General features: G+C 34.1%; 1 protein-coding gene across 1 annotated transcript in view; it reads right to left on the bottom strand.

Moving 5' to 3' along the window:
* The window catches only part of LOC105703963 (anoctamin-4), a 31,348-nt gene that overhangs the window by 2,803 nt on the left and 1,587 nt on the right, over window positions 1-26,958 (bottom strand). Inside the window, exons 3-12 of the mRNA XM_023432794.1 lie at window positions 18,877-19,045; window positions 16,436-16,718; window positions 15,137-15,288; window positions 12,558-12,803; window positions 9,127-9,326; window positions 7,090-7,227; window positions 5,873-6,090; window positions 3,578-3,886; window positions 1,179-1,488; window positions 470-675 (exon numbers count right to left, since the gene is read on the bottom strand). Of these exons, the coding sequence (XP_023288562.1) occupies window positions 470-675; window positions 1,179-1,488; window positions 3,578-3,886; window positions 5,873-6,090; window positions 7,090-7,227; window positions 9,127-9,326; window positions 12,558-12,803; window positions 15,137-15,288; window positions 16,436-16,718; window positions 18,877-19,045 (2,231 nt within the window). The remainder of the gene's footprint in view (window positions 1-469; window positions 676-1,178; window positions 1,489-3,577; window positions 3,887-5,872; window positions 6,091-7,089; window positions 7,228-9,126; window positions 9,327-12,557; window positions 12,804-15,136; window positions 15,289-16,435; window positions 16,719-18,876; window positions 19,046-26,958) is intronic.

The following is a 26,958-nucleotide window of genomic DNA, read 5'->3' as shown; positions in this document are numbered from 1 at the left end:
CGCAGGGGATCCCTCTGCAGTCAATTAGGGCCCCAGAAAGCATGAATCCAGAGGATTTCTAGAGTTTTACTTCGATTTCTTGATAATTATTGTACGAAAACGACAGGTGGAGTATGCCATTTGGTACATTACCCAATATAATTCGGTACAGCTGTCGATATAAAAACGAACGTCGGCAACGTAGGCATTTAGAAAAATCTTCTTTATCGACGTTGATCAAGTTATTCGACGTGTTTCACTTCTCCTTATGGTTACAACGATACTTTTCCCCATGAGCATGTGTAATGATTACAATATTAATTTTCTGCGTGTTGGTTGTCGATTGCTGCTCGTCGTTTGTAGTTCTCGGCCTGAATGTAGGAATAGGACACACGATTTTCCCGGAAGGAGTAACAAGCTTCGAGATCTTAGATAATTTCATCATGACGCTAACTTTTGAGAAAACGATAAATTGCACATTTTTACATACGTTAGATACCACTGCAGCATACGTGACGCCACGAAGTATGCCAAACCACGCACCGATGTCTTCGACTCTCTCGGCCAATGGTCTCCTGGCTTCTTTGACCATTTTATAAGCATCCAGTCGAATCTCAACGATGTTATTTAACAATGCAAAGAGGGGCGCCAAGGGAAAGGCTGCGACGAACAATGTTACAAAACCGTACTGGAGAACTGAAAATTAAATAACAATGTATTGAAAGCTTGTCTCAGAATTCGCCTATATCGTTGTATAAAAGGTAGATGTGACCTCCACGTGATTTCGGTAAGCAACACGGAAAAAAATAAACTGGTTACAATTACTATAGCGACATAGGTAAAACATTGTGTTAATATGAAGTACAAAAACGATGAGACGGACCACATGAAATGGTAAATGCAATGTTGGCAATAGGTACTGTACCCTTGACGCTACGCCTAAACGGTGCAGTAGTAATTACCATTAGAAATGATAATAGGCATGTGAAGTATTTGTTGAAAATCTCAATGACATATTTAATTTCAATAATTTATAAACATNACGTTTTGCAAGTATTTCAAATGTCTGGTAAATATTTACAAAATATAGGATATTCGTTAAATATATAGAAAATATAGGACAAATATTTTGTGCCGGTGGCTTATATTTTAGGATCGTGGAACACCGCTAGGCAACAATTAATTTCAGTGGTACTTACTCATCTCGAGATACTCGTCGAATAAGGCGAGTTTTCCAGGATCTTGAAGTTGGTAATCTTTTTCCCATCGCGGGTATTCTCTATCGTGGTCCTTCGTCGCGGCGACTTGCGTCCTTTTCCGCCACCAGTTCCACATTTTCGGGTTGAGAATTTCTAAGAAATTATTAAAGCACTGCTTGCCGATCATTATAATCGCCAATTGAATGCACACCTCGGAGAGACACCCAGCCGGGTCGCAAACATCAGTCTTTATTCGATAAAATTCCGAAGAACGAGCATCCGTGTCCCCAGGATGAACGAAAAATCTACCCTAAAGAAGCGAAATAGAAACAACTTACGTTGTACATTTCTGAAGGAAGCGGAGTACCGAAGAAAGATACTTAAGGTGATGTGAAAGTGGCGTCGAAGAGGTTTTGTTTATAAAACTTATCTCCCAACTCGGTTTAGCGAACAGTTTGAAACATTGCAACGTGAATAGGGAGACTATAAGGAAGGTTCTGAAACTCATGAAATTCCAATTCTTACCAAATTTGTTTATAGGTATTTTGAAAATAGTTTGTAAAAAATGAAATTTCGCGAGTTTCAGGACCTTCATTAGGGTCTTTATATTCACGTTTTAAAGTATGAAACGATTTGGGACACTCAGTTCGAAAAAAAGTTTTATGAACGACTGAGCTTTCGGATGTCACTTTCACATCCCCTTAAGGCGAAGAGGTCTCGTTAATAAAACTTTCCTCCGAACTGAGTGTACCGAATCGTTTTGAACTTGTCAATGTGAATATGAAAGCTATAAGGAAGGTCCTGACACCCATTAAATTTCAATTTTTTCCTAATTTGTTTATAGATGTTTTCAAAGTATTGTATAAAAAATTGAAATATCATGAGTTTCAGGACTTACCTTGAAGCCTCCACATTCACGTTGTAATGTTTGAAACGATTCGGTACACCCATTTCGTAGAAAAGTTTCATGAACGATTGAGCTTCCAGATGCCACTTTCACATCCCCTTAAACGCACATTAATTGTAAAACAATCAAGAAGTCGGTTTGATTGGGTTCAATTATAGTGCAATAGATAAATTTGTTCAAGGAGACATGCGCCAAATTAATCTTGCAAGCCTGAGTAGGATGTTACGCTTGCGTTTTTGTTTGATAACAGATTAAGGTGATGTGAAACCCCCTCAAAATCAGTCGATTCGAATAAAACCCTTTTTTTAAGGGTATTGGACCAAACTGTCCGAAACTATGACACGTGATTCGTGATAACCGAGGAATTGTCCTTACGCATTCAAAATTTGGATTTTTGAAAAAAATGATTTAACTTAGTCCAGACTAGAACCAAAATTCCGTCGAACTCTCATATTTCGACCGATGTACAATTATTAAAAGCTCTCATCTCAGAAACGAAAATGTCAGGATAATTTAGTAAACTTTATGGCAATTTAGACCACTCTGGTAATCAATCAACTCGCATTTGAACGGGATAAAGGCAAAAAAGTGTTTTGTTGCGCTTCTATGCTAAAACGACGATAATACGAGGTCTCGGAGTGAAAATTTAGTTGACACGGAAATCACAGATGGCGCAGGAGGTCCTTTTGTAGTCAATTAGGACTTCTGAAATCATGAATCCAGAGGATTTCTGGAGTTCTACTTCGATTTCTTTATAATTATTGTACGGAAACGACGGACGAATTATGCCATTTAGTACGGTACCTAATATAATTCCAAACAGCTGTCAATATAAAAACGAACGTCGGCAACGTAGGTATTTAGAAAAACCTTTTTTACCGGCGTCGATGAAGTTCCTCGACGTGTTTCACTTTTCTGTGATTTTGATATTAAGTATTTTGAAAACGTTTATAATGTGTTCGGCAGATAATATTTAAAAAAACACTTGTATTAAAATAAAACGAAATGTTTCGTATATCTTGTAGAAAAATATTATGAAAACACGTGGATCTAATATTATAAAAATATTCTAGGGATAATATTCTAAAGTAAACGTTTCGTAAATATTTCAAATGTCTGCTAAATATTTACAAGATATAGGATATTCGTTAAATATATAGAAAATATAGGTGAAATATTTTGTGCTACTGGGAAACGGCTCAAATATGGAATTAGTTGTATAGTGATCGAAATTGTAATTTGGTACTAAGCATTATCGAACTTCTTGATTTCAGCATTCACGGAGATAATGCGGCACCATTGAATTGATTCTTCCAAATGCAGAAATATTGCGAGCAGATTTTTGGGACCCGTAGGTGTTTACTGAAAAATGTACTTCAGTAGAAAACACCTTTTTACGTTTAGTGCGGCTTTTCCACATATTGCAATTCTTCGTGATCCTGATATAATAAGCAATGACGAAAGTGAAAGCATTTTCTTAACACTTACATACCTTGAAAAAAGCTATATAAATTAGGGATGAGTAAAAATTGACAAATTCGAAAAGGAAAATCTTGAACGTGTAACTGGCTTCGTATTCCGTTTGCGTCCTCGGATTCTCCATATTCGTCAACCACCTCGCCAGACGATGATATATTCGTGTCAGTATCATGATGATGACCAAGTTGATAAGAGCTGCGGTCATGGAAGTAAAGATCTTGGCGTGGTTTTTTAGAAAAAATCCTCCACCTCCATAAAACACAGACACCAAAGAAATTCGATATATTATGGTTCCCAAAACTGCGCCCAAAACAATACATATCTGTAACAGACAATCATAAACATTAGGCAACAAATGTTTGCAAACGTGTGATTGAGATATTTCCTTGTTCGGTTTAAAATATAATCAAGTATCCTAAACGAAGACTTTGTTTTTTAGATACTTATTAATTGCAAATGAAACAAAACTATCGAAACAACTGATGCCGTGTACAGATTTATTATTTATCACAGACAATAAGAAGTGGAATCGGTTCTAGTTTTTAAAATAGAACATTCTAACATTTTATTATAGTATCGGTGAAATTATTCCATTATTAAATTTATAAATTAGATATTCAGGAAACTTAGACATTTCGATTATAAACATTTTGGAATCGTACGGAGAGAACGTTTTGATTAAGGGGAGAAACCACATTAGGCGATTCAAAAAATCGAATTTCTTTATATTGCATAAATTGTTAGTATAACGATTGGAGATTATGTTCCCAAAGTTTCAACAAGAAAATCGAATTTGTCCCGATGCTGTGAGCCCAAAAGGAAACGCCGTTTAGTTCGGCGCTCGACCGCACAGTGGCGCACAGCAAGTAGAATGGAGCAGTCGCACAGGTAATCCCTTAAGGTGAAGTGAAAGACGTCGAGGAACTTGATCGACGTCGGGAAAGATTTTTCTAAATACCTACGTTGCCGACGTTCATTTTTATATTGACAGCTGTATCGAATTACATTGGGTATTGTACCAAATGGCATATTCCACCTGTCGTTTTCGTACAATAATTATAAAGAAATCGAAGTAAAACTCCAGAAAACCTCTGGATTCGTGCTTTCTGGGGCCATAATTGACTGCAGAGCGACCCCCTGCGCCATCTGTGATTTCCAGGTCAATTAAATTTTTACTCCGAGACCTCGTATTACCATCGTTTTAGCAAAGAAGCGCATACAACACTTTTTTTGCCTTTATCCCGTTCAAATGTAAGTTTATCGATTACCAGAGTGTTCTAAATTGTCGTAAAATTGTCCTGACCCTTTCGATTCTCATATCGGAGCCCTCGATAATTCTATATTGCTCGAAATATGAGAGCTCGACGCCATTTTGGTTCTGGTCTGAGCTAAGTTGAAAATTTTTTGGAAAAATTCAAATTTTGAATGTGTCAGGACGATTCTTAGATGATCACGAGTCACGTATTAAAGTTTCGGATAGTTTGGTCCAATACCCTTAAAGAAAATGTTTTATTCGAATCGACTGCTTTGCGGGGGGTTTCACTTCACCTTAAAAGAGGAAATGCAGGCTCTAAATGATGCTTATGAAGCAGAAGAAGAATTATTCTATGGTGCTGGAATCGCTGATCGCTGATCGGTAAGCACTTATTTGATTACTGTTTCGAATTTCTAATTTTCGATAATTTCTTTTTCAAACGTATTTTTCCCGAAACGATGAGTTTTTTTTCGACTTGCGTGCACTCTAGGTCAAAAAGTTATTGACGAATCGTTATTAAAAAAGATGATATCTTTCTTTATTTAATTACAAAGGACACGAACTAACTTTCACGATGATATCATAATTTAATGTATTTTTTATGGCAAAACAACTGCAAAAAAATGGTGAAAATTGATACACTTTTGTTCAAATACCCCTAAAACATTCACTTTTCAACATTTTCAGATGCAATTGGTTCATATTCTTGGAAAACATGTTAATAATGTAGGAAATATACCATTTTGCTTTTAGATCGAATTTGTGACCTCCACATTGCACGCAAATAGCCAACTCTGATTACGACCTTCGATGAACGGCAGCTTACAACTTGAATAATTCCATCGGTAATGATTTAAAAGAAATTCGAGATGTAGTTTAAAACATTCATAAAATGATCCCACAATTTAAACAAATTATTTTGTCCGCCTTGAAAAAATTCTTAAAGAAAGTTTAAAAATACCTAATGTGATTTCCCTTCTTAGATTCGATAATTTTGGTATCTATTTATTTTTATTACCAGCCTAGTTATTTCGTATTGTACAGTAATCATACCATAAACAATACCATTGAACCCGTGGCCATGAATCTGAGTGTTCTCGACCATACCGACATGTAAGGTTCTCTTTCCCTAGTAACTGGATTAATTCGAAAGGTTTTGACAGACGCTTCAAATTCTGGCCTAGGTTCTTCATCTCCCTCGGAATGTTGAAGATCCCACTCCCACACAAGTACAGCTTGATGTCGCTTCCACAGCTCCAGAAAGGTAGTCGCTACGAATAGAACAGAATTTATTATTATTAAATCTACGATATATAATTACATAAAATAATTATCACTGCGTACAAATCCCTAATAGCATAGAATAATTTATAAAGATTTCTTTGTAATCTTTGCTAAATATCAGAAGCGACAGATTTTTTAGAACGTCTTGTAGATTTCATTCGAAGATATCTGAAATACTCGTGCAGAATCTCAATGACATATTTAGTTTCAATAATTTATTAACGCATAATAAAAATACATTTTTTACTTCATGATTATTATCAGACACTTCATTTGGTATGAAAAAACACGACAAATATTTGTAATATTTTCGTTCCGCTATTTCGTTATGGGAGCAAAACGTGTGATTTTGATTTTAAATATTTTTAAAACGTTTATAATGTATTCGGCAGATAACATTTAAAAAATACTTGTATTAAAATGAAAGGAAATGTTTTGTATATCTGGTAGAAAAATATTATGTAAACATGGAGCTAATATTATATAAATATTATAGGGATAATATTCTAAACGTGCGATTTTGATTTTAAATATTTTTAAAACGTTTATAATGTATTCGGCAGATAACATTTAAAAAATACTTATATTCAAATGAAAGGAAATGTTTTGTATATCTGTTAAAAAAGTATGAAAACACGTGAAGCTAATATTAGACAAATATTGTAAAGATAACATTCTAAAGAAAACGTTTTGCAAGTATTTCAAATGTCTGCTAAATATTTACGAAATGTACGAAATTCGTTAAATATATAGAAAATATACGACAAATATTTTATGTCTGCTAAATATTTACGAAATGTATGAAATTTGTTAAATATATAGAAAATATACGACAAATATTTTATGTCTGCTATATATTTACGAAATTCGTTAAATATATAGAAAATATACGACAAATATTTTGTGCTACTAGGGATAGGCGTTTGAAATTTTAGATTTAAGAATTTGGTCTTATCTTATCAACGGTTATTTAATATTAGTCTCACCCCAAAAGGACATGAAAATAGCGAAGAAGACAGTTGCAGGATTATCGAACAAGTATGTCAGTCTAGAGAAAAGACAAGAATCGCCAAGCTTCTGATATGGACATGCTTTGTCACAAAGAGGGCACAGCGTAATGTTTCCTGTGAATTGTATGTACTCATATTTACATCACTTAAATAACCTACTTACGTCACATACAAGTTTCAGGTGAAGTGAAACCCGTCAAGAAATTTCATCGATGTCGGTAAACATGATTCTTCTGAATACCTCCGTTACCGACGTTTGCATTTATACACATATCTGTGCCGTATAATATTAAGGTGAAGTGAAACACGTCGAGGAACTTGATCAACGTCGATAAAGAAGATTTTTCTAAATGCCTACGTTGCCGACGTTCGTTTTCATATTGACAGCTGGGTCGAATTATATTGTGTATTGTACCAAATGGCATATTCCACCTGTCATTTTCGTACAATAATTATAAAAAAATCGAAGTAAAACTCCGGAAATCCTCTGGATTCGTGCCTTCTGGGGCCCTAATTGACTGCGGAGGGACTCCCTGCGCCATCTGTGATTTCCAGGTCAATTAAATTTTCACTCCGAGACCTTGTATTACCATCGTTTTGGCACAGAAGCGCATACAACACTTTTTTTGCCTTCATCCCGTTCAAATGCGAGTTTATCGATTACCAGAGTGTTCTAAATTGTCGTAAAATTGTCCTGACCCTTTCGATTCTCATATCGGAGCCTTCGATAATTGTATATTGATCGAAATATGAGAGCTCGACGCTATTTTGGTTCTGGTCTGGACTGAGTTAACAAATTTCTTTGAAAAATCCAAATTTTGAATGTGTCAGGACAATTCTTAGATGATCAGGAGTGATGTGTCAAAGTTTCGGACAGTTTAGTCTAATACCCTTAAAAAAAAGTGTTGTATTCGAATCGACTGATTTGAAGGATGTTTCACTTCACCTTAAGTACCGTACTAAATATGTCGTTTCCGTACAATAATTATAAAGAAATCAAAGTAAATCTTCAGAAATACCCTGAATTCATGTTTTTTTATGCCCTAATTGACTACAGCGTGACACCCGGCGCCATCTGTCGTTTCAGTGGCAACAATTTTCTTTCCGAGACCTCGTACTACCTTAGTAAAATCGTAGAAGCTCATAAGACACTTTTGTCGACTTTACCCTGTTTAAATACGAGTTTCTCGATTACTGGAGTGTTCTATATTTTAGTGTTATTGTCATGAAATTTTCCTTTCTCACATCTGAGTCTTTAGTAATTGTACTTTAATCGAAATATGAGAACTCAACATTTTGGTTTTGATCTTGGCTAATATTAAAAAAATGTTGTATGAAAATCCAACTTTTTAAAATGTCAAGATATATTTTACGTGCTGACGAGTTATGTGCTAAGTTTTCAGTCATTTTTGTGGGATAAGTATAAACAAAAAGTGACTTACTAGAATCAATTGATTTGAGGGGGGTTTTACTTCACCTTAAGGGGGGCCGTAGCTATTGAGGTCGATAAAACTACCCATTTGTCAGACAGGTACAGAAAAGAAATTAAACACTACATTGAAATTCAGTTTAAGCATATTATTATCGATACCTGTCAGTAATATCGAGACTGTTTTATTAAAATTGGCATTTTTCTTACATATGATTTACGTTGACTAACAATTATTGAAGAGGTACAATCAGTGGAAATTGTTCGAGATGGTTTAAGGTTATGAAGTTGCTTCGACTAACTTTGGTTCTAATCTGTGCTTTTCGAAAATCGTCAAAACATCGTTTAAAACAGTATTTAGTGTAAAATGATAATACGTATTCACAGGTATGATTAATGACACGCTTAAGCTGTATTTATATGTTGTGTTTCATTTTTTCCTGTACCTGTCAGAAAGGTAGATATTTTCACAATGTTTATAAGTATGACTTTTCTCAATCCCGGAGAAAATAGGTTTCACCCTAGATAAATTTATTTGCAGTGGGGACTTCCGTCTATTTGTTACTTAGACGCGTATTGCTCACCACCAATTTTTGGATCGCAGATTTCTTTACTTGGTATATTATCTACTCCCTCCATACTTCCGAGGCCATATATGAAACATAAAAGCCCGACTACAGCTGGCGGATACAAAGATTTTGTATAAAAGCCTAACCAGGCGAAATAAAGTGCTACTTTTTCACCAAAATAGCGTTTGACCAACCACAGAGGCTGTTTTTTGTACCTGAAATGAAAATGAAACGTTAGGTATTTTGATTCTATATGACGAGAGGTACTGACCAATTTCTGAACTCCCTCCCATATAGCTGAAATTATGTGAAATCGTTTAAGGTGAAGTGAAAGACGTCGAGGAACTTGATCGACGTCGGTAAAGAAGATTTTTCTAAATACCTACATTGCCGGCGTTCGTTTTTATATTGACAACTGTGTTGAATTGTATTGAGTATCGTACTAAATGGCATACTCCATATGTCGTTTTCAAATAATAATTATAAAGAAATCGAAGTGAAACTCCAGAAATCCTCTGGATTCATAGTTTCTGAGGCCCTAATTGATTGCAGAGGGACACCCGGCGCCATCTGTGATTCCCGTGTAAACTAAATTTTCACTCCGAGACCTCATATTACCATCGTTTTAGCATAGCAGCACATATAACACTTTTTTTGCTTTCGCCCCGTTTAAATGCGAGATTATCGATTACCAGAGTGTTCTACATCGTCGTACATTTGTTCTGACATTTTCGTTTCTCATATTAGAGCCTTTAATAATTGTATATCGATTGAAATATGTGCCCATAATTATGAAAGTGGTCTAAGTCATATATTTTTTGTTTCGAAATTACATTGAATTAATTTCGTTTGAAATAATATGGCGTGAAATAACTGATAAACTCATTTTTTTTTTAATTTTGACTTAGACCACTTTCATAATTATGGGCACATATGAGAGCTCGACGTCATTTTGGTTCTGGCCTGGGCTGAGTTAAATAATTTTTTTCAGAAATCCAAATTTTCAAAGTGTCAGGATAATTCTTATGTGCTCACGAATCATGCGTCAAAGTTTCGGACATTTCGATTTAATATCCTTATAGAAAGTTGTCTTATTCACTTCACCTTAAACCCCTAGTTTCAACATTGTTGAAACAACCTACATTCTTTTTTCGTTTATTCCCGATTCAACATTGTGTAACTCAATACTAGATATTAGCAGTACAGAAATGAAATCAGGATGGGCTGATTATTTTGGGTATCGTAACGTTTAAATTAAATATAACTGATTAGCAATTGTGTTTAACGTACATTTAATGTACATGGATGTGGCATAATGTCGAAATCAAATGTTTGGACACCTTTTTTTAATTTTATTATAATATAGAAATCTGATATTGATAATAACCGATATCATGTGATTATGTTAATTTACTGCGACGTACACAATTTTTCAATGTTAACTAAACATTTCCAAATATTTCGATTGAGATACTTGAAACATTGGATTGAAATAGAAAAATTCAAGAAATCGATTTTCTTCGCAAATTGAATGCTCAAAATTCGCGACATCAAATGGTACTGATTTCCTCAGTGAATAAATGTTCTTTCTAGTTTTTATATGCAGGATTTAATATTTTAGACAGTGTCGTACCTTACTAATGAAAAGGAGCGACAGATAATAATTTTTTTTTGTTAAAACAATTATAAAGTAAATTCAGTCCCGAATTCCCTTAAATGATATTACGAATGTTTTGTTTTCCAAGATACAACCCACCAAACACGCTTACATAACAATAATATAACCATTACATAACATTTGTAGCATATAATGTAACATACATATAACATATAAGTAAAATTTGTATTACTATTTCCTCCGCAGCTATATAACTGTTATAAAACGAATAATGTAACGTATACATAATATATCGGTAACATGTTATATGTTATGTTGATATTATATAACTGCAATGTTTACAAGTTTGTAATAATCTTACCGAACGGTAATAATTTGACGTTATATGATACCAATGTGTCTTTTGAATAACATTCGTCATATATCATGTTATTCCAGTGTTATGCAATTGTAACATAGTGTGTTTGGTGGGAATGAATAACTTTTTTTTCTATCTGAATTGCTTAACACTATCTCTACCAAAGGTGTCAAAAGTGACCTTTTAAAATTTTAACTTGAAATTATTTTCAAAGTTTAATAATTTTTTCTCAATTAATGTTTTGAGTTTTCGTATAATAATTGTTAAATTTATTTAGCGGTATCATTTTCCTCCAGCTCATCAAAACCTTTTGATCGAAATAGGTATACAGAAAATCGTGGTAGAAATAGTGTTAATTGAGCCGCTCAGTGCACACATTGATTAACTCCATAAAACAAAAAGTTGAGAAATGCGATGAAGTAATGTAGATTCTTTTTTAAAATTCCTATTATAATATAACTTCAAATATATAATGTAGAATATATAAATACAGTTATAGTTTTCATCTAACGGTATATAAAATTAATAAGAAAGAATAGCCAAAAAATAATCGTCTGCATTTTATATCAACAAATGTTTTTGCAGGCATTAAATTTCCTCCCCTATTCCTGTATGCCGAACCTTTCGTTCCGTTATGCTTTTGTAAATTTCGTGCCCATTTATCAGGATTACGACTTCTTTTCCTCCCAATCGATGCGTTTGTTGGGGAATTTGTACCGTTACAATCAGATGAATCCGAAAAACACGATAAACATCTTCTTGCCCCAGACTTTCTGCTGATAAATCGTATTGAAGAATCATCACTGCTTTCCACATCCACATTGTTATTAGTTTCGCTCATCTTGATTATAACGGTATAATATTTAGTTCTTTAAAAACAATCAGGGAGTTTCGCTCATCTTGATTATAACGGTATAATATTTAGTTCTTTAAAAACAATCAGGGAGTAATATTGAAAAGACCAAAAAATATGTAGTCCATGTAATATTGGTGAAGTATACGGTAACATTCAGCGGGAGAGATCACTGTTATACCAACTACCGTCTGCATTGCGCTTCTCTCTATCTGTTTGCTGATGCGATTTTATTACTCATATCGTTGAAAGGGGGAAAGCATATTCGGCTGATTAAAAAAAAAGCGTCGATGTACGGCAGCAACAGATAATCCAATAATACTATACTGCCAGGTATTCGTCTACGATTTACATTAGAGTATGGAGTTAATCAAAATGGCTTGTGAAATAAATTACTTATTATTTAATGCTCAAAAAAATTTTGCCGTTTAATGGTGTTAATCTCTATTAATCAGGAAAGATATTATAAATATAAAAAGTTATGACTATACCAAGTGCTTTGACATCTGAATTTAAGATTTTTCAAAAAGTGGAGTTAGTCGATGTGTGCACTGAGCGGCTCAATTGTACGTGACGTAATGGCATGCAAATCCGTGTGTAGTGTAATTAATACTCACCACTGAGATGGTCTGGCCCATACCAGATAGAGCAAGTATCTGTCTAAATGTTCACCATTTGTGGTGGGTTTGTTGTAAGGTCCTTCGTGTAAGGGAAAACAATCAATGTATGTACCGTCGGCCAAAAGTCTTCTTATTCCTGCTTTTTCATGACTTTCGTCGTATTTTGTACGAAGAAGGATTTGCATTACTATCAACGAGCGTTGCGCAGGAGTGTACGAAGTGTCCCTGCCCTTTATCGTGAATCTAGGGAAAAATATAAAATAACATCTAAAAATTCAAAGTCACATCTAACAAGTTATTTTAAGCGGTACTCTTTAAAGCGCTCGACAAATTTCCAGAAATCTTATTTTTCTTCAAATATGTCACTCGGCATCAAATATAAGAGACTTGTAACTATGTATTTGCTTCTAATCGCAAATCTTATCGTCAGTTCATTAAAAAATGTACAAAATTCAAAAACTTAATCGTTTTAAGATACTTGAAAAAATATTCAATACCATTAATAAAAAATGTGACATTATAGATTTTTAATCACCGAAGGATTTTTGATATTACGTTCGTAATCACTTCTGTATTTGTTTTGATCCGATGTGAAAATGGTATTTGAGGCGTTACATTTTTAATAGAACTTTGCTCCGAACTGGATATACTGAATCGTTTGAAATTGAACCACGTCAATTTGGAGATCGCAGATGAATATGAAATTACGTTAAGAATATTTTTTTGTTTGTCAGACTACAACTAATACGGCATCGTAAACGCATATTACAACGTTTTACGCTTTTTTAAAGTGATGTGAAAGTAACGTGAAGAGGTCTCGTTTATGAAACTTTTCTCCGAACTGAGTGTACATAGTATCGTTTCATATTTGACGATGCGAATATGGAAGCTATAAAAAAGGTGCTGACACCCACAAAATTTGAATTTTTTAAAAATTTAATTACAGATATTTACAAAATTTTTGGTAAAGAATGAAATCTCATGAGATTTAGGGTCTACCTTAGGGCCTCCACATTCACGTTGTAAAGTTTGAAACGATTCAGTGCACCCAGTTTGTAGAAAAGCTTCATGAACGATTGACCTTTCGGATGCCACTTTCACATCCCCTTAAGGTGAAGTGAAACACGTCGAGGAACTTGATCGATGTCGATAAAGAAGATTTTCTAAATGCCTACGTTGCCGACGTTCGTTTTTATATCGACAGCTGTGTCGAATTATATTGGGTATTGTACCAAATGGCATACTCCACCTGTCGTTTTCATACAATAATTATACAGAAATCGAAGTAAAACTCCATAAATCCTCTGGATTCGTACTTTCCGGGGCCCTAATTGACTGCAGAGGGACCTCCTGCGCCATCTGTGATTTCCAGGTCAATTAAAGTTTCACTCCGAGACCTCGTGTCCCCATCGTTTTAGCATAGAAGCGCGTACAACACTTTTTTTGCCTTTATCCCGTCCAAATGCGAGTTTATCGATTACCAGAGTGTTCTAAATTGTCGTAAAATTATCCCGACCCTCCATTTTTCGAAAAAAAAAATCTTGTTTGGTTCTTGTCCAAGATAAGTACAACACCTTTTTTTTTTCGAAAAAAGAAATTTCATGAGCAGCGCGTTATTCCTTAGGGCCTCCATAATCACGTGTTAAAGTTTCAGATAATTCGGCGCACCCAGTTTGGAGAAAAGTTTTATAAATATTTTGACTTTTTGTTATGTATATATCACACTGTCATATCACCTTAAGGGGTAGCATTGAAGACGAAGACTTTCAAGACCTGATTATGACAGTTTTAAATACTATAGTACTCGGTCATAAATTAGTAATAATTGTAAGTTCGAAAGCAATTGCTGCCGTGACCTTTAAGGTGAAGTGAAACACGTCGAGGAACTTGATCAACGTCGATAAAGAAGATTTTTCTAAATGCCTACGTTGCCGACGTTCGTTTTTATATTGACAGCTGTGTCGAATTACATTGAATATTGTACCAAATGGCATACGCCACCTGTTGTTTTCGTACAATAAATATCAAGAAATCGAAGTAAAACTCCAGAAATCCTCTGGATTCAAGCTTTCTGGGGCCCCAATTGACTGCAGAGGGACACCCTGCGCCATCTGTGATTTCCGGGTCAATTAAAGTTTCACTCCGAGACCTCGAATTCCCATCGTTTTAGCATAGAAGTGCATACAACACTTTTTTTGCCCTTATCCTGTTTAAATGCGTGTTTATCGATTACCAGAGAGTTCTAAATTGCTGTAAAATTGTCCTGACCCTTTCGATTCTCATATCGGAGCCTTCGATAATTGTATATTCATCGAAATATGAGAGCTCGACGCCATTTTGGTCCCGGTCTGGGCTGAATTAAAAAATTTTGTTAAAAAATGCAAATTTTGAATGTGTCAGGACAATTCTTAGATGATCAGGAATGATGCGTCAAAGTTTCGGACAGTTTGGTGTAATACCCTTAAAAAAAAGTGTTGTATTCGAATCGACTGATTTGAAGGGTGTTTCACTTCACCTTAAGTATTACTTTTAGGCAGTTATTCTGCATTTCTAAATGTGTATAATTAGTATCTTACTTTTCTTCGCGATCGCCCGAATCTGTGCTAGCGTAAAAACTTGGTTCTTCCGGATACAAATTAGTGTCCCATGTATGCAATTTCCGCATCCACTCCACCCATCTCGTCCACTTTTCCCATATTTTCGCCCTTCTTTTGGAAGCATCATCGCCCTAAAGAAGCAGATATTCAAATGAAATATGAAACTGGAAAATTGACCAGGCGAGTATTTAATGTTTAAATTCGAAGACGAATTCCGGATCGCAACGATCTTTTACTAGTTCTTTCTTTGTTGACTGCTATTTAAATTTAAAGGAAACATAATTTAAGAGTGTATATATGTTTAGAAGATAAATAAAAATATTGTTCTTATTTTTATAAATAATAATTTTGTAATATATTTAGAGACATGTAGTTCCACGACATTATTTTACAGTATCACGTAATTTTAACGCATCAACCACAATGGATTTTCTGTACAGCTTAATTTTATTCTGTATCATTACTCAGTACACTCTGTACTCTGTAGAGAGGGTACTCTTTTATTTACAAATGGCATCAGTATTTCAATAATAAACAATTACCGGAAACTAATCAAGTAGAACATTCGCCGATGAAAGTTATTTATTATAGTTTATTTTAGGGGCGATTCTTGTGTACCTGCCCNTAGGGCAAAATACGTATCTTTCCTTTCAAATCGAAGAATTTTTGGGAAATATATAGAAAATATAGGACACATATTTCGTGCTACTAGGGTGCCTAAAAATCTAACAATTTTTATGAATATTTTATAAGAAAACTATTCTCGATATTCGAATATTTTTTTTTTACATATAAAGAATCATCCTTAAAGTTCAAAGAGATTTTTCTCTTAATTTTCTTTATATATCACGAATCATGATATAGTTATCTCAGTCATTTCCGATAGTACAGCGGATGTCGGCGGACAGTGTAATAAAAAAAATTCATTTGAATGCTAAAAGCAAAATATTTTCTTAAAGTTAGATAGTTTACGCTGGGTTTGAACTTATTTCAACAAGAATATTTGCAAAATTGACAAACGTCTACTGTTTGGAATAAAAATGAAAAATATAGCTGTAATTAACTAATATTGTTATCTTAAAATTTTGTGTTCATATTTCCGAGATGTACCTACGATCGATGAAAACAAAAAATTGATTTTTTTAAATGTTACATAAAAATTCCCCCTTAAAATCGAGATTGACATTTTCACAAGCTTTTCGAACAAACTCCCTGGTATCAAGAAATGAAAAACAAAATTTTGCAACTATTAATTAGGTATAAGAGAGTTTTGCGTACCCAAGCTTTGACGGAGATTGTGATGAATCTCTTTGTAGGCAGTTTCAAGTTCATGACTTGAGCATATTGCACCTTAACTTTCCAAGGTATGTGTAATTTAAGGAAGTAAGTCTTTCCATCAAAAGAGGCTTCCTTTGGTTCGAGTTCGAGTTGCAAACCCTCACCCAGTAGATTTTGTTGGAAAATGCGTCTTTGCTCCTTTCGTTGCGCTTCCAGCTCTGTCATGACACCTTTGCTCTCTTCTTGGTAAACTAGAATCATGTCTATTCTTCTTCGACCATCCCTATAAAGAATAGAAAACAAAGTTTTGAGAAGTTTTTCGCGTGACGCCAATACAGTAAAATCTGTACCTATATTAGTAAATAAATTTTATTTTCCTGATCAATTCTACACATCTCGGTAAGGTGTTTTCAAAGTGACGTGTACGAGACATGTTCGAGTTATGGTTTTGTCATATAGTCGCCAATACGGTAAAATCTGTACCTATATTAGTAAATTAATTTAATATTCCGGATCAATTCTACACATCTCAGTAAGGTGTTTTCAAAGTGACGTGTACGAGACATGTTCGAGGTATGGTTTTGTCATATAGTCGCCAATATAGTAAAATTTGTACCTATATTAGTAAATTAATTTTATTTTCCTGATCAATTCTACACATCTCAGTAAGGTGTTTTCACAGTGATGTGTACGAGACATGTTCGAGTTATGGTTTTGTCATGTAGTCGCCAATGCAGTAAAATCTGTACCTATATTAGTAAATTAATTTTATTTTCCTGATCAATTCTACACATCTCAATAAGGTGTTTTTAAAGTGACGTGTACGAGACATGTTCGAGTTATGGTTTTGTCATTCTACATGTCTCACTAAGTTTTTTCAAAGTGATGTGTATGAGACGTACAATACAGGTATATATCCCTTCTGTAGTAATTCTTGAATCCGTAAAGTGTCTATTTTGCGTACATTATCTACTATTGTTATTTCAAGACATCGTATTATCTTCAGTTATTAAGTTTCATAAACTCTGTGTTTCGTGGTTAACATATTTGCTTAATGTAAATGATTTTAACAGGTGGATTTCTTTTAGTTCTGGTAAAATATAATGTACGTTCAAGTCTTTAAGGACTGTTATGATATTTAAGGTGCTGCTTCCAGTTGTACACTGAGAAAAAAAATTCATTGAACCGATGAAATATTTCTTTGAATAGTACAAAAGAAATATTTGGTTAATTCATAGAATAATTATTTTACTCGAATAAACTCTAATAAATTGTAATAATTCCGAATAAAAGGTAGCATCCAATTTATTCGAGTTTATTTCAGTGAAATAATTACTGTTTGGATTGACAAAATAATTCTTTAGTACTGTCAAAAGAAATATTTCTTTCGTTCAATGAAATTTTTCTAAGTGTAAGATCAATACAGCGATCTTTGTTTCTTCTAAGCGGGCGGACACTCTTTAAGGGGTTACACCACTTTGACGCACCCAAAAATTACAGTTTTTTCAAGAATTTTTTTTTAAGAGTTAAAACGTTTTTATCCAAATTAAAGTACAGTAAGGTATTATACTACTATTAAATCCGATCACTGCGAAAATCGGTGATCGTGCGGTGGGCAGGTATATAGGTGTAAACGCGTTTTTCTTAAAACTGCATTTTAAAAATCGGTGGGCACTCTAGCACCGCCAATTTTCAATCAATCGTCTTGATTCTTTTTTAATTTTATTCGTGATATGTTTATCTAGCGAAATACGTATGGTTTTTTCAATATATTGATATTCGCATTTTTTATGCAACATTAATTAACGAAATTTAGGGCAAAATACGTATCTTTCCTTTCAAATCGATGCCACTTTGTGAAAAATGCATATTCTTGAAAACGGCTACGTATTTCGCTAGCTTTTGGGCTACAGAAACTTATTCTTTTTCATTTATTGTTCTAACTTAAACCTGGACTGAGTATCGTGCCTCACGATCATCGATTTTCGCAGTGCTCCGGTAAATCGCCTTTCAAGCCGCCATTTTTGTAAATAAAAAAAATACAAAAAAGNCGCAGCGCTCCGGTAAATCGCCTTTCAAGCCGCCATTTTTGTAAATATGAAAAATACAAAAAAGCATTTTCTTGTTTAATAATAGTATAATACCTTCCTGTACTTTAATTTGGATAAATACGTTTTAATTGTTAAAAAAAATTCTTGAAAAACCATAATTTTTGGGTGGGTCAAAGTGGTGTAACCCCTTAAAGAGAGTTTTTAATTCTTTCTTTGATTATTAATAATCGCCCTTATGAAATAGTAATACAATAACGTACCTAATAATAAGTTTATCTTTCGTTTTATTTCTTTAATTGCTCGAAGTATATTTCGTTAGCTGTTTACCATTTCAACTTCATCGCATCTTATTTATCATTCTCGAAGTAAATAAGTTTACAAAAGGCTTACCGGAAAAATAGGGTGTCGGGATCACTTCCGAATTTATTATCCTCATCTTCTGGATCTTTTTGACCAATCGCTTCGTTTGCTTCCTGTTCACTGTCCTCGGACTCCGAAGGTACTGGTGTACCCGGGACGGAAGGAGTCACTTGTCGCGAATCTGGTGGTACTTTTGGGCCTGTGGAGCACACGTACATTAAGGTGAAGTGAAACACGTCGAGGAACTTGATCAACGTCGATAAAGAAGATTTTTCTAAATGCCTACGTTGCCGACGTTCGTTTTTATATTGACAGCTGAGTCGAATTGTATTGTGTATTGTCCCAAATGGCATATTCCACCTGTCGTTTTCGTACAATAATTATAAAGAAATCGAAGTAAAACTCCAGAAATCCTCTGGATTCGTGCCTTCTGGGGCCCTAATTGACTGCGGAGGGACCCCCTGCGCCATCTGTGATTTCCAGGTCAATTAAATTTTCACTCCGAGACCTCGTATTACCATCGTTTTAGCAAAGAAGCGGATACAACACTTTTCTTGCCTTTATCCCGTTCAAATGGGAGTTTATCGATTACCAGAGTGTTCTAAATTGTCGTCAAATTGTCCTGACCCTTCAGTTCAGTACAGCTATGCAGACAAGTCCTGCTGTTTTTGACACAGAAAAATGTTTTTGCTATTGACGGGATTTGAACCCGCGGCTCATGAGTAGGTAGCAGGGGCGTTAAGGTGAAGTGAAACACGTCGATTAACTTGATCAAAAGAACCATTATTATAGAACCATTCATTAAATATATGTTTAAACGTAGGTGTTATGAGATATTTTGAGTATAAGAGTCCCTATCGTCGAACCGCCGTTCATTTCTTGTCTTGAGAAAAAGTCGGCTCTGATAAGAGCCTCTACGGGTCATACCTGTGTACATATGTATATCAGTGCTTGGTTTGAGATCTGACCGAGTTTCATCGTGTTAACAAAACCTATTTTTGACATGAGAAACATCCAATATGCCGTTTAAAATTTGTTATTTGGAATTTAGAAAAAAAAAAGTAACTAACATATTATATTTTATCCAGACATCGTGACTCACCGACATCGCGATACGCTGACATTGGTTGACATATTGATCGTGGTAACGTCGTGGCCCTTTTTAATAAAAAACGAGGGTCTTTCCATATATATCTTGAGTATTTCTATAGATTTTCCAACACGCGACATCTATCTGTCTCCCTACATGTCGCGATCATACATTATGCTTATCTTTCTCAATAGACGTGGCTTTTATTCCTTTCATTAAAATGACATTCTTAAAAATCTTGTAATCGAAGTCTAATGGAATGAAAAATATTTATATCCTCTTTATAGTAAAGTAATTATTTTGTTTTCGTACAAACAAAAAATTTTTCGAAACATTTGTTTGTTTTGTGAGCGTTAGCACGAGTACGAGCAATGTTCCTATTAAGTTTATTTTTTATATAACGAAGGTTACTTCGATCATTTAAATCGTATCTTGTCAAATTGAAACGACTTCGATGCTATAAAGTACAGGAAGAAATAAATTTGAAGTTTTTGAACTGCTGCTTCTTCAAATTTGGCCTTTGTCATGAATTTTTTATGAAGGCTTCTGTTACGTCCCACGTAACCTACTCCTCTAATTACATGTTAATAAGCGTCATAATTATTGTAAATATTACATTAGGTAGGTTTTTGCTGTATTTTTTTCTTTATATAAACCACGCGTGCGTCAGAAACATTCTAGACTTAGGTAACCTTTGTACCGAAGAGGGAGAGAGACAGAGAGAGTCCTCTTGTTCTTAAGGTGAAGTGAAACCCCCTTCAAATTAGTCGATTCGAATACAACACTTTTTTTTCAAGGGTATTGGACCAAACTGTCCGAAACTTTGACACGTCACTCCTGATCATCTAAGAATTGTCCTGACATATTAAAAATTTGGATTTTTCAAACAAATTGTTTTACTCAGTCCAGACCAGAACCAAAATGGCGTCGAGCTCTCATATTTCGATCGATATACAATTATCGAAGGCTCCGATATGAGAATCGAAAGGGTCAGGACAATTTTACGACAATTTAGAACACTCTGGTAATCGATAAACTCGCATTTGAACGGGATGAAGGCAAAAAAAGTGTTGTATGCGCTTCTGTGCCAAAACGATGGTAATACAAGGTCTCGGAGTGAAAATTTAATTGACCTGGAAATCACAGATGGCGCAGGGGGTCCCTCTAGAGTCAATTTAGGCCTCAGAAAGCACGAATCCAGAGGATTTCTGGAGTTTTACCTGGATTTCTTTATAATTATTGTACGAAAACGATAGGTGGAGTATGTCATTTGGTACGATACCCAATATAATTCGACCCAGCTGTCCATATTAAAACGAACGTCGGCAACGTAGGCATTTAGGAAAATCTTTATCGACGTCGATCAAGTTCCTCAACGTGTTTCACTTCACCTTAAATCCTTAAATCTTTTGAAAAGAAGATTTTTCTAAATACCTACGTTGCCGACGTTCGTTTTTATATTAATAGCTGTGTCGAATTATATTAAATATTGTACTAAATGGCATACTGCACCTGTCGTTTTCGTACATTAATTATAAAGAAATCGAAGTAAACTCCAGAAATCCTCTGGATTCATGCATTCTGGGGCCCTAATTGACTGCAGAGGGACCCCCTGCGCCATCTGTGATTTCCAGGCCAATTAAATTTTCACTCCGAGACCTCGTATTCCCATCGTTTTAGCATACAAGCATATAAAACACTTTTTTTGCCTTTATCCCGTCAAATGCGAGTTTATCGATTACCAGAGTGATCTAGATTGTCGTGCAATTGTCCTGACCCTTTCGTTTCTCATGTCAGAGTCTTCGATAATTATGCCCATAATTATGAAAGTGGTCTAAGTCAAAATTGAAAAAAAAAAGTTTATCAGTTATTTCACGCCACATTATTTCAAACTAAATTAATTCAATGTAATTTCGAAACAAAAAATACATGACTTAGACCACTTTCATAATTATGGGCACAATTGTATATCGATCGAAATATGAGAGCTCCACTGTGATTGTATGCGCAAAAATTTTTTCATGTTGACAAATCCACAGACAAAATTGAAAGGTATAGTTAATCGGTTATTTCTTTTTTAAGACTGCGCGAGAACTTCCACCCACTGTGTAAACAGAGAGCATTATTTTTCTAATAACTATGTATTTCTGGAATTGAATTAGGGTGCAAATTAGAAAGATTGTAGCTTTAAAGGAAGTACTACAATATCGCGTGCGGAACGAGCAGAACCGATGGAGAACCACAGTCTATTTATAGTTATCGGTATTTTGTAATCATCGTTAGTATGAATTATTTTAAGCACTCGTTGATAATAATATTGAACCGCAACGATGCTTCGTGATGTTATCATTTCCTGATCAATACCATGCCCTTAGTACTTCATGCAATAACGTATTAAACTTTTCAATGGTAAAAAAGCATTGAGTTCTTTAAACGTCGCAAGTCTATAGTTCGTCGATAATTTTCCACGTTCTTTCCGATTATTGAACACGATCGATAACAAAATGACAATACAAATGGTACCTTTACGTTTCTGCAATGAATGGAGAAGGTATTGAATTGCAGAGCCTTATAGTTGTGATTTGAACAAAAATGGATAGTTGCTCCATGTTTCCAAAATAGTATTTTTTTTTTTTAATTCTTTAACAAATATTTGCTGCAACGATCTATACTGTGATAATTGAGGTGATGTACTTCTAATATTTATATAATTATATTTATGAAGTCGTTCTCTCTCTCTCCCTCTTTCTTTCTTATTCTTTTTCTTCAAAGATACGACATATTATATTTTGTTCGGAAAACAGTTTCATGAGTAACACGATTTTTTTATCACATGCCCTTTTCAGAATTAAATAACTTTTGTCTAAACTTTGTTTAAATTATTCTTTTTACACGTAAAGAAAAGGAGGTATTAACAAAATAATAACTTATTTGAAGTGTGAAAATAATAACTCATTTGTGGTTGAAATTGGATTGTTTTTCCGCCGATCTTGAGGTATGAACGAAATTTGTATTTATACAATTGCTTATCTTGGTTGAAATTCACGTACTTGATATGTCCCGAAACCATACTTCGTTTATGATTAAATTGCCTGTAGTGATCGCAGTAAAAGATGTGATATGACAAAATAAAAATAACCTAACAATTTTAATTAACATCAAGTAGAAAGACTGAAAATCTTCACTTATTTATTTTTGACATTATCTTGACGAATTCTTAATTACTATAAATATTAATATCGACAGTACCAAATTTCATTAAACGTGTTCTTTCCTAAAATAAGGATAGTTAATTCGTGAGTTATCGTGCAGTACATCCATCATTAAAATTTCATTAAACGTGATCTTTTATAAAATAAGGATAGTTAATTCATGAGTTATCGAGCAGTATATCCATCGTCAAAATTTCATTAAACGTGTTCTTTTCTAAAATAGGGATAGTTAATTCGTAAGTTATTGTGCAGTATATCCATCGTTAAAATTTCATGAAACGTGTTCGTTCCTAAAATAGGGATAGTTAATTTGTAAGTTATCGTGCAGTATATCCATCGTCAAAATTTCATTAAATGTGATCTTTCCTAAAATAAGGATAGTTAATTCGTCAGTTATCGTGCAGTAAATCCATCGTCAAAATTTCATTAAACGTGTTCTTTCCTAAAATAAGGATAGTTAATTCGTGAGTTATCGTGCAGTACATCCATCATTAAAATTTCATTAAACGTGATCTTTTATAAAATAAGGATAGTTAATTCATGAGTTATCGAGCAGTATATCCATCGTCAAAATTTCATTAAACGTGTTCTTTTCTAAAATAGGGATAGTTAATTCGTAAGTTATTGTGCAGTATATCCATCGTTAAAATTTCATGAAACGTGTTCGTTCCTAAAATAGGGATAGTTAATTTGTAAGTTATCGTGCAGTATATCCATCGTCAAAATTTCATTAAATGTGATCTTTCCTAAAATAAGGATAGTTAATTCGTCAGTTATCGTGCAGTAAATCCATCGTCAAAATTTCATTAAACGCGTTCTTTCCTAAAATAAGGATAGTTAATTCGTGAGTTATTGTGCAGTATATCCATCGTAAAAATTTCATTAAATGTGTTCTGTCCTAAAATAGGGATAGTTAATTCGTAAGTTATTGTGCAGTATATCCATCATTAAAATTTCATTAAACGTGATCTTTTATAAAATAAGGATAGTTAATTCATGAGTTATCGAGCAGTAAATCCATCGTTAAAATTTCATTAAACGCGTTCTTTCCTAAAATAGGGATAGTTAATTTGTAAGTTATCGTGCAGTAAATCTATCGTCAAAATTTAATTAAACGCGTTCTTTCCTAAAATAAGGATAATTAATTTGTGAATTATCGTGCAGTACATCCATCGTCTATCGCGGTAGAGGACGAGTTTGTTCATTTCTCCATAGATCAATAATGATCCATGTAGTTCAACTCGGAAATAGAACTAAAAGTCGTATCGCGTAAGATCGTTTGACTCAAGCCTATGTGTATGTAACCACGTAGTTGTACGCATGGTCGAAGGTTATATTATTAATGGGCATTAGTAGCTACTCTGAGAGAATCTAGAAATAGACGGAACGCATTATGTATTCTGGTACCATTGTGTCCTGGTCTATGGATAAATGGACTTTTATTCATTCCGTTCTTGGTTTCATTGCCGAGATGTCTCTTTTAGTTTTCCAATAGGGGAGACCAGGGCAAGTTCTTCTACGGGGCAAATTGACCAATGTCTAATACATTTTTCGTTTTTTACTTGACATCATTCGTAATTTCCTTTCATTCCTTCCTGTGTCCCACACTTTTGCTCACACTTGACATAGTTCATCAAAGCTTCGCTTATTCATAAAAAAATTAAAACAGAAAAACTGGGTTGGGAAGTAAATCCGTTCACTCCTCATTTTTCCTTTTTTAATACGGTGTAGTACGTTTATCATTTTGAAAATATGGGTTATAAAAAGAGCATTTATGTAACTTTGCATCGCTGGGCGTATATTTTTACATAAAATTATTTATTATTTGTGAACATGCTTTCAATTGTTAAAATAACGTTTGGGGCAAATTGACTGACAAACTCTGGTCGTCGCGCTAACTGTTAGTCATCGTCTGTACTTTAAGTATACTCCGAATAATTATTTGTTAGTTAACTTAAAATAAAGAGCTAAGCTTGGTGTGCTCTAAATTTACTGAAAAAACATTAACGGCGTTCAGCACCAGAGTGAGGTCGACGACTTCAACCGCTAGATGGCATTGGCATCGAATTCGGTGGGAGGTAACCAAAACGTACCTTTTCAAACGTCTCCCGTATCTGGGGCAAGTTAAGCAATCGCGCCAACGTGCATAAAAAACTTCTTTAATTATTTGAAAAAAGATTAATGAATCCTTACTACGTTTGATAAATGAATATCGGGCATTATAATATTAACATAAAGGTGACCGTTTCTTCACCGAATTGCCCTACAAGAGGGAACGTGCAACAGGCGCCACACGACGGATCCCCATCAGAACTATGTTCTAAGAAAAGGACTATGGCATAACCCAGGCAACCCATGAAGTGGAATATGCATAAATTAATCGACTATCATCCACCTAAAAAAATATCTAAAGGATATATATGTCTATTGTAAATGAAAATTATATATCTACTATCGATCTACAAATATCTTCTTATTTCTTGACGCATACAAAATATATAATAGCTCTAGTAGACATCTACCAAATGTTAATCGACATCGTTGAAAATACGTTTAGAAAAATAAAAAGAATTTTGATATTTTTCACACGTACTTATTTTTATATCAAAATTCCAACTTGATAAAACTGTTAATTTCGTCCATACTCTGATTTTTTATTTACTTCCTCTTTGGCTGGGGACCAAACATCATGATTTTTTATCACAGTGTAAATTATGATGTATTACCAGGTACCATATGAAGTATAATATACTTATAGTGGAGGTACAAATTAGGACATAAGTATAAAAAACTTACATTATCTATGGCATGTATAAAAAAAATATCCCATGAATATATATGTAAATCTTTTTCATGCCTATATTTTCAGTACATATATCATAGAAGTCTAGATAACCTGTATAAAAATCTAAACTGTTCGAAAACGTTAAATTGACAGTTTATATTCAGCTTTCACAGCTTATAAAAATGTTTCACCGTAAAAAGTTGCGCACATTTAAATGAAATATCTTTAAATAATATTCATAAAATGCATGCCCTTTTAGTGTATATGGTTGTACTAAAATTACGAATTTAGTATCTTAAAAGTGAATCGATATACATTTATTATACACTTTTAAATAAAAAGATGATTTTATAACATACTGTTATAATTTTATAAATGACTTAATTTTACAATCACTTACGAGTTTTTTTTTTTTTTTTAAGAATAGGTTTAGAACAAGATACTATAAGTATCTTTAGCACCGATCGAGAAGTACCGGAGCGGTCTTCTTAAGGGAGGAGGAGGAATCCTGTATTTTTTCTGTAAATCTGTCAGTCTCCGTCTCTCGATAATTCAACGTCTCTCGTCAGCCTTCACCATCATCTCTGCAACTGTTATCGTTATTCATGCTTGAAGAGCTGACAAAATTCAGTAAGTCATTCGTCTATTCAATATTATAATGAATTTAAGTTGTTTTGTTCGCGACAGTCTCACTCTTCATTCGGGTACCTTCCTTCTTCACGTGAGCAGTTGCATGAATATCCCATTTTGCAATTCTACTTGCAAAAACAATCGGGATTCATACAACAACTGCCCGACAAACTAGCCGGGCAGAACAATGATATTTGTTCTCAGCCTTTGCCATGATTGTCGGTTATCGTTATTCACGCGTGAAGAGCTGACAAAATTCAATAAGTCATTCGTCTATTCAATATTATAATGAATTTAAGTTGTTTTGTTCGCGACAGTCTCACTCTTCATTCGGGTACCTTCCTTCACCACGTGAGCAGTTGGATGAATATCCCATTTTCCAATTCTACTTGCAA

The sequence above is a fragment of the Orussus abietinus genome, unplaced genomic scaffold (genome assembly GCF_000612105.2).
Source record: "Orussus abietinus isolate OABI.00-Male unplaced genomic scaffold, Oabi_2.0 scaffold84, whole genome shotgun sequence".
Classification (NCBI taxonomy): domain Eukaryota; kingdom Metazoa; phylum Arthropoda; class Insecta; order Hymenoptera; family Orussidae; genus Orussus; species Orussus abietinus.
The sequence above is the reverse complement of the archived record's forward strand: the minus strand, read 5'-3'. Positions and strand labels throughout refer to the sequence as shown.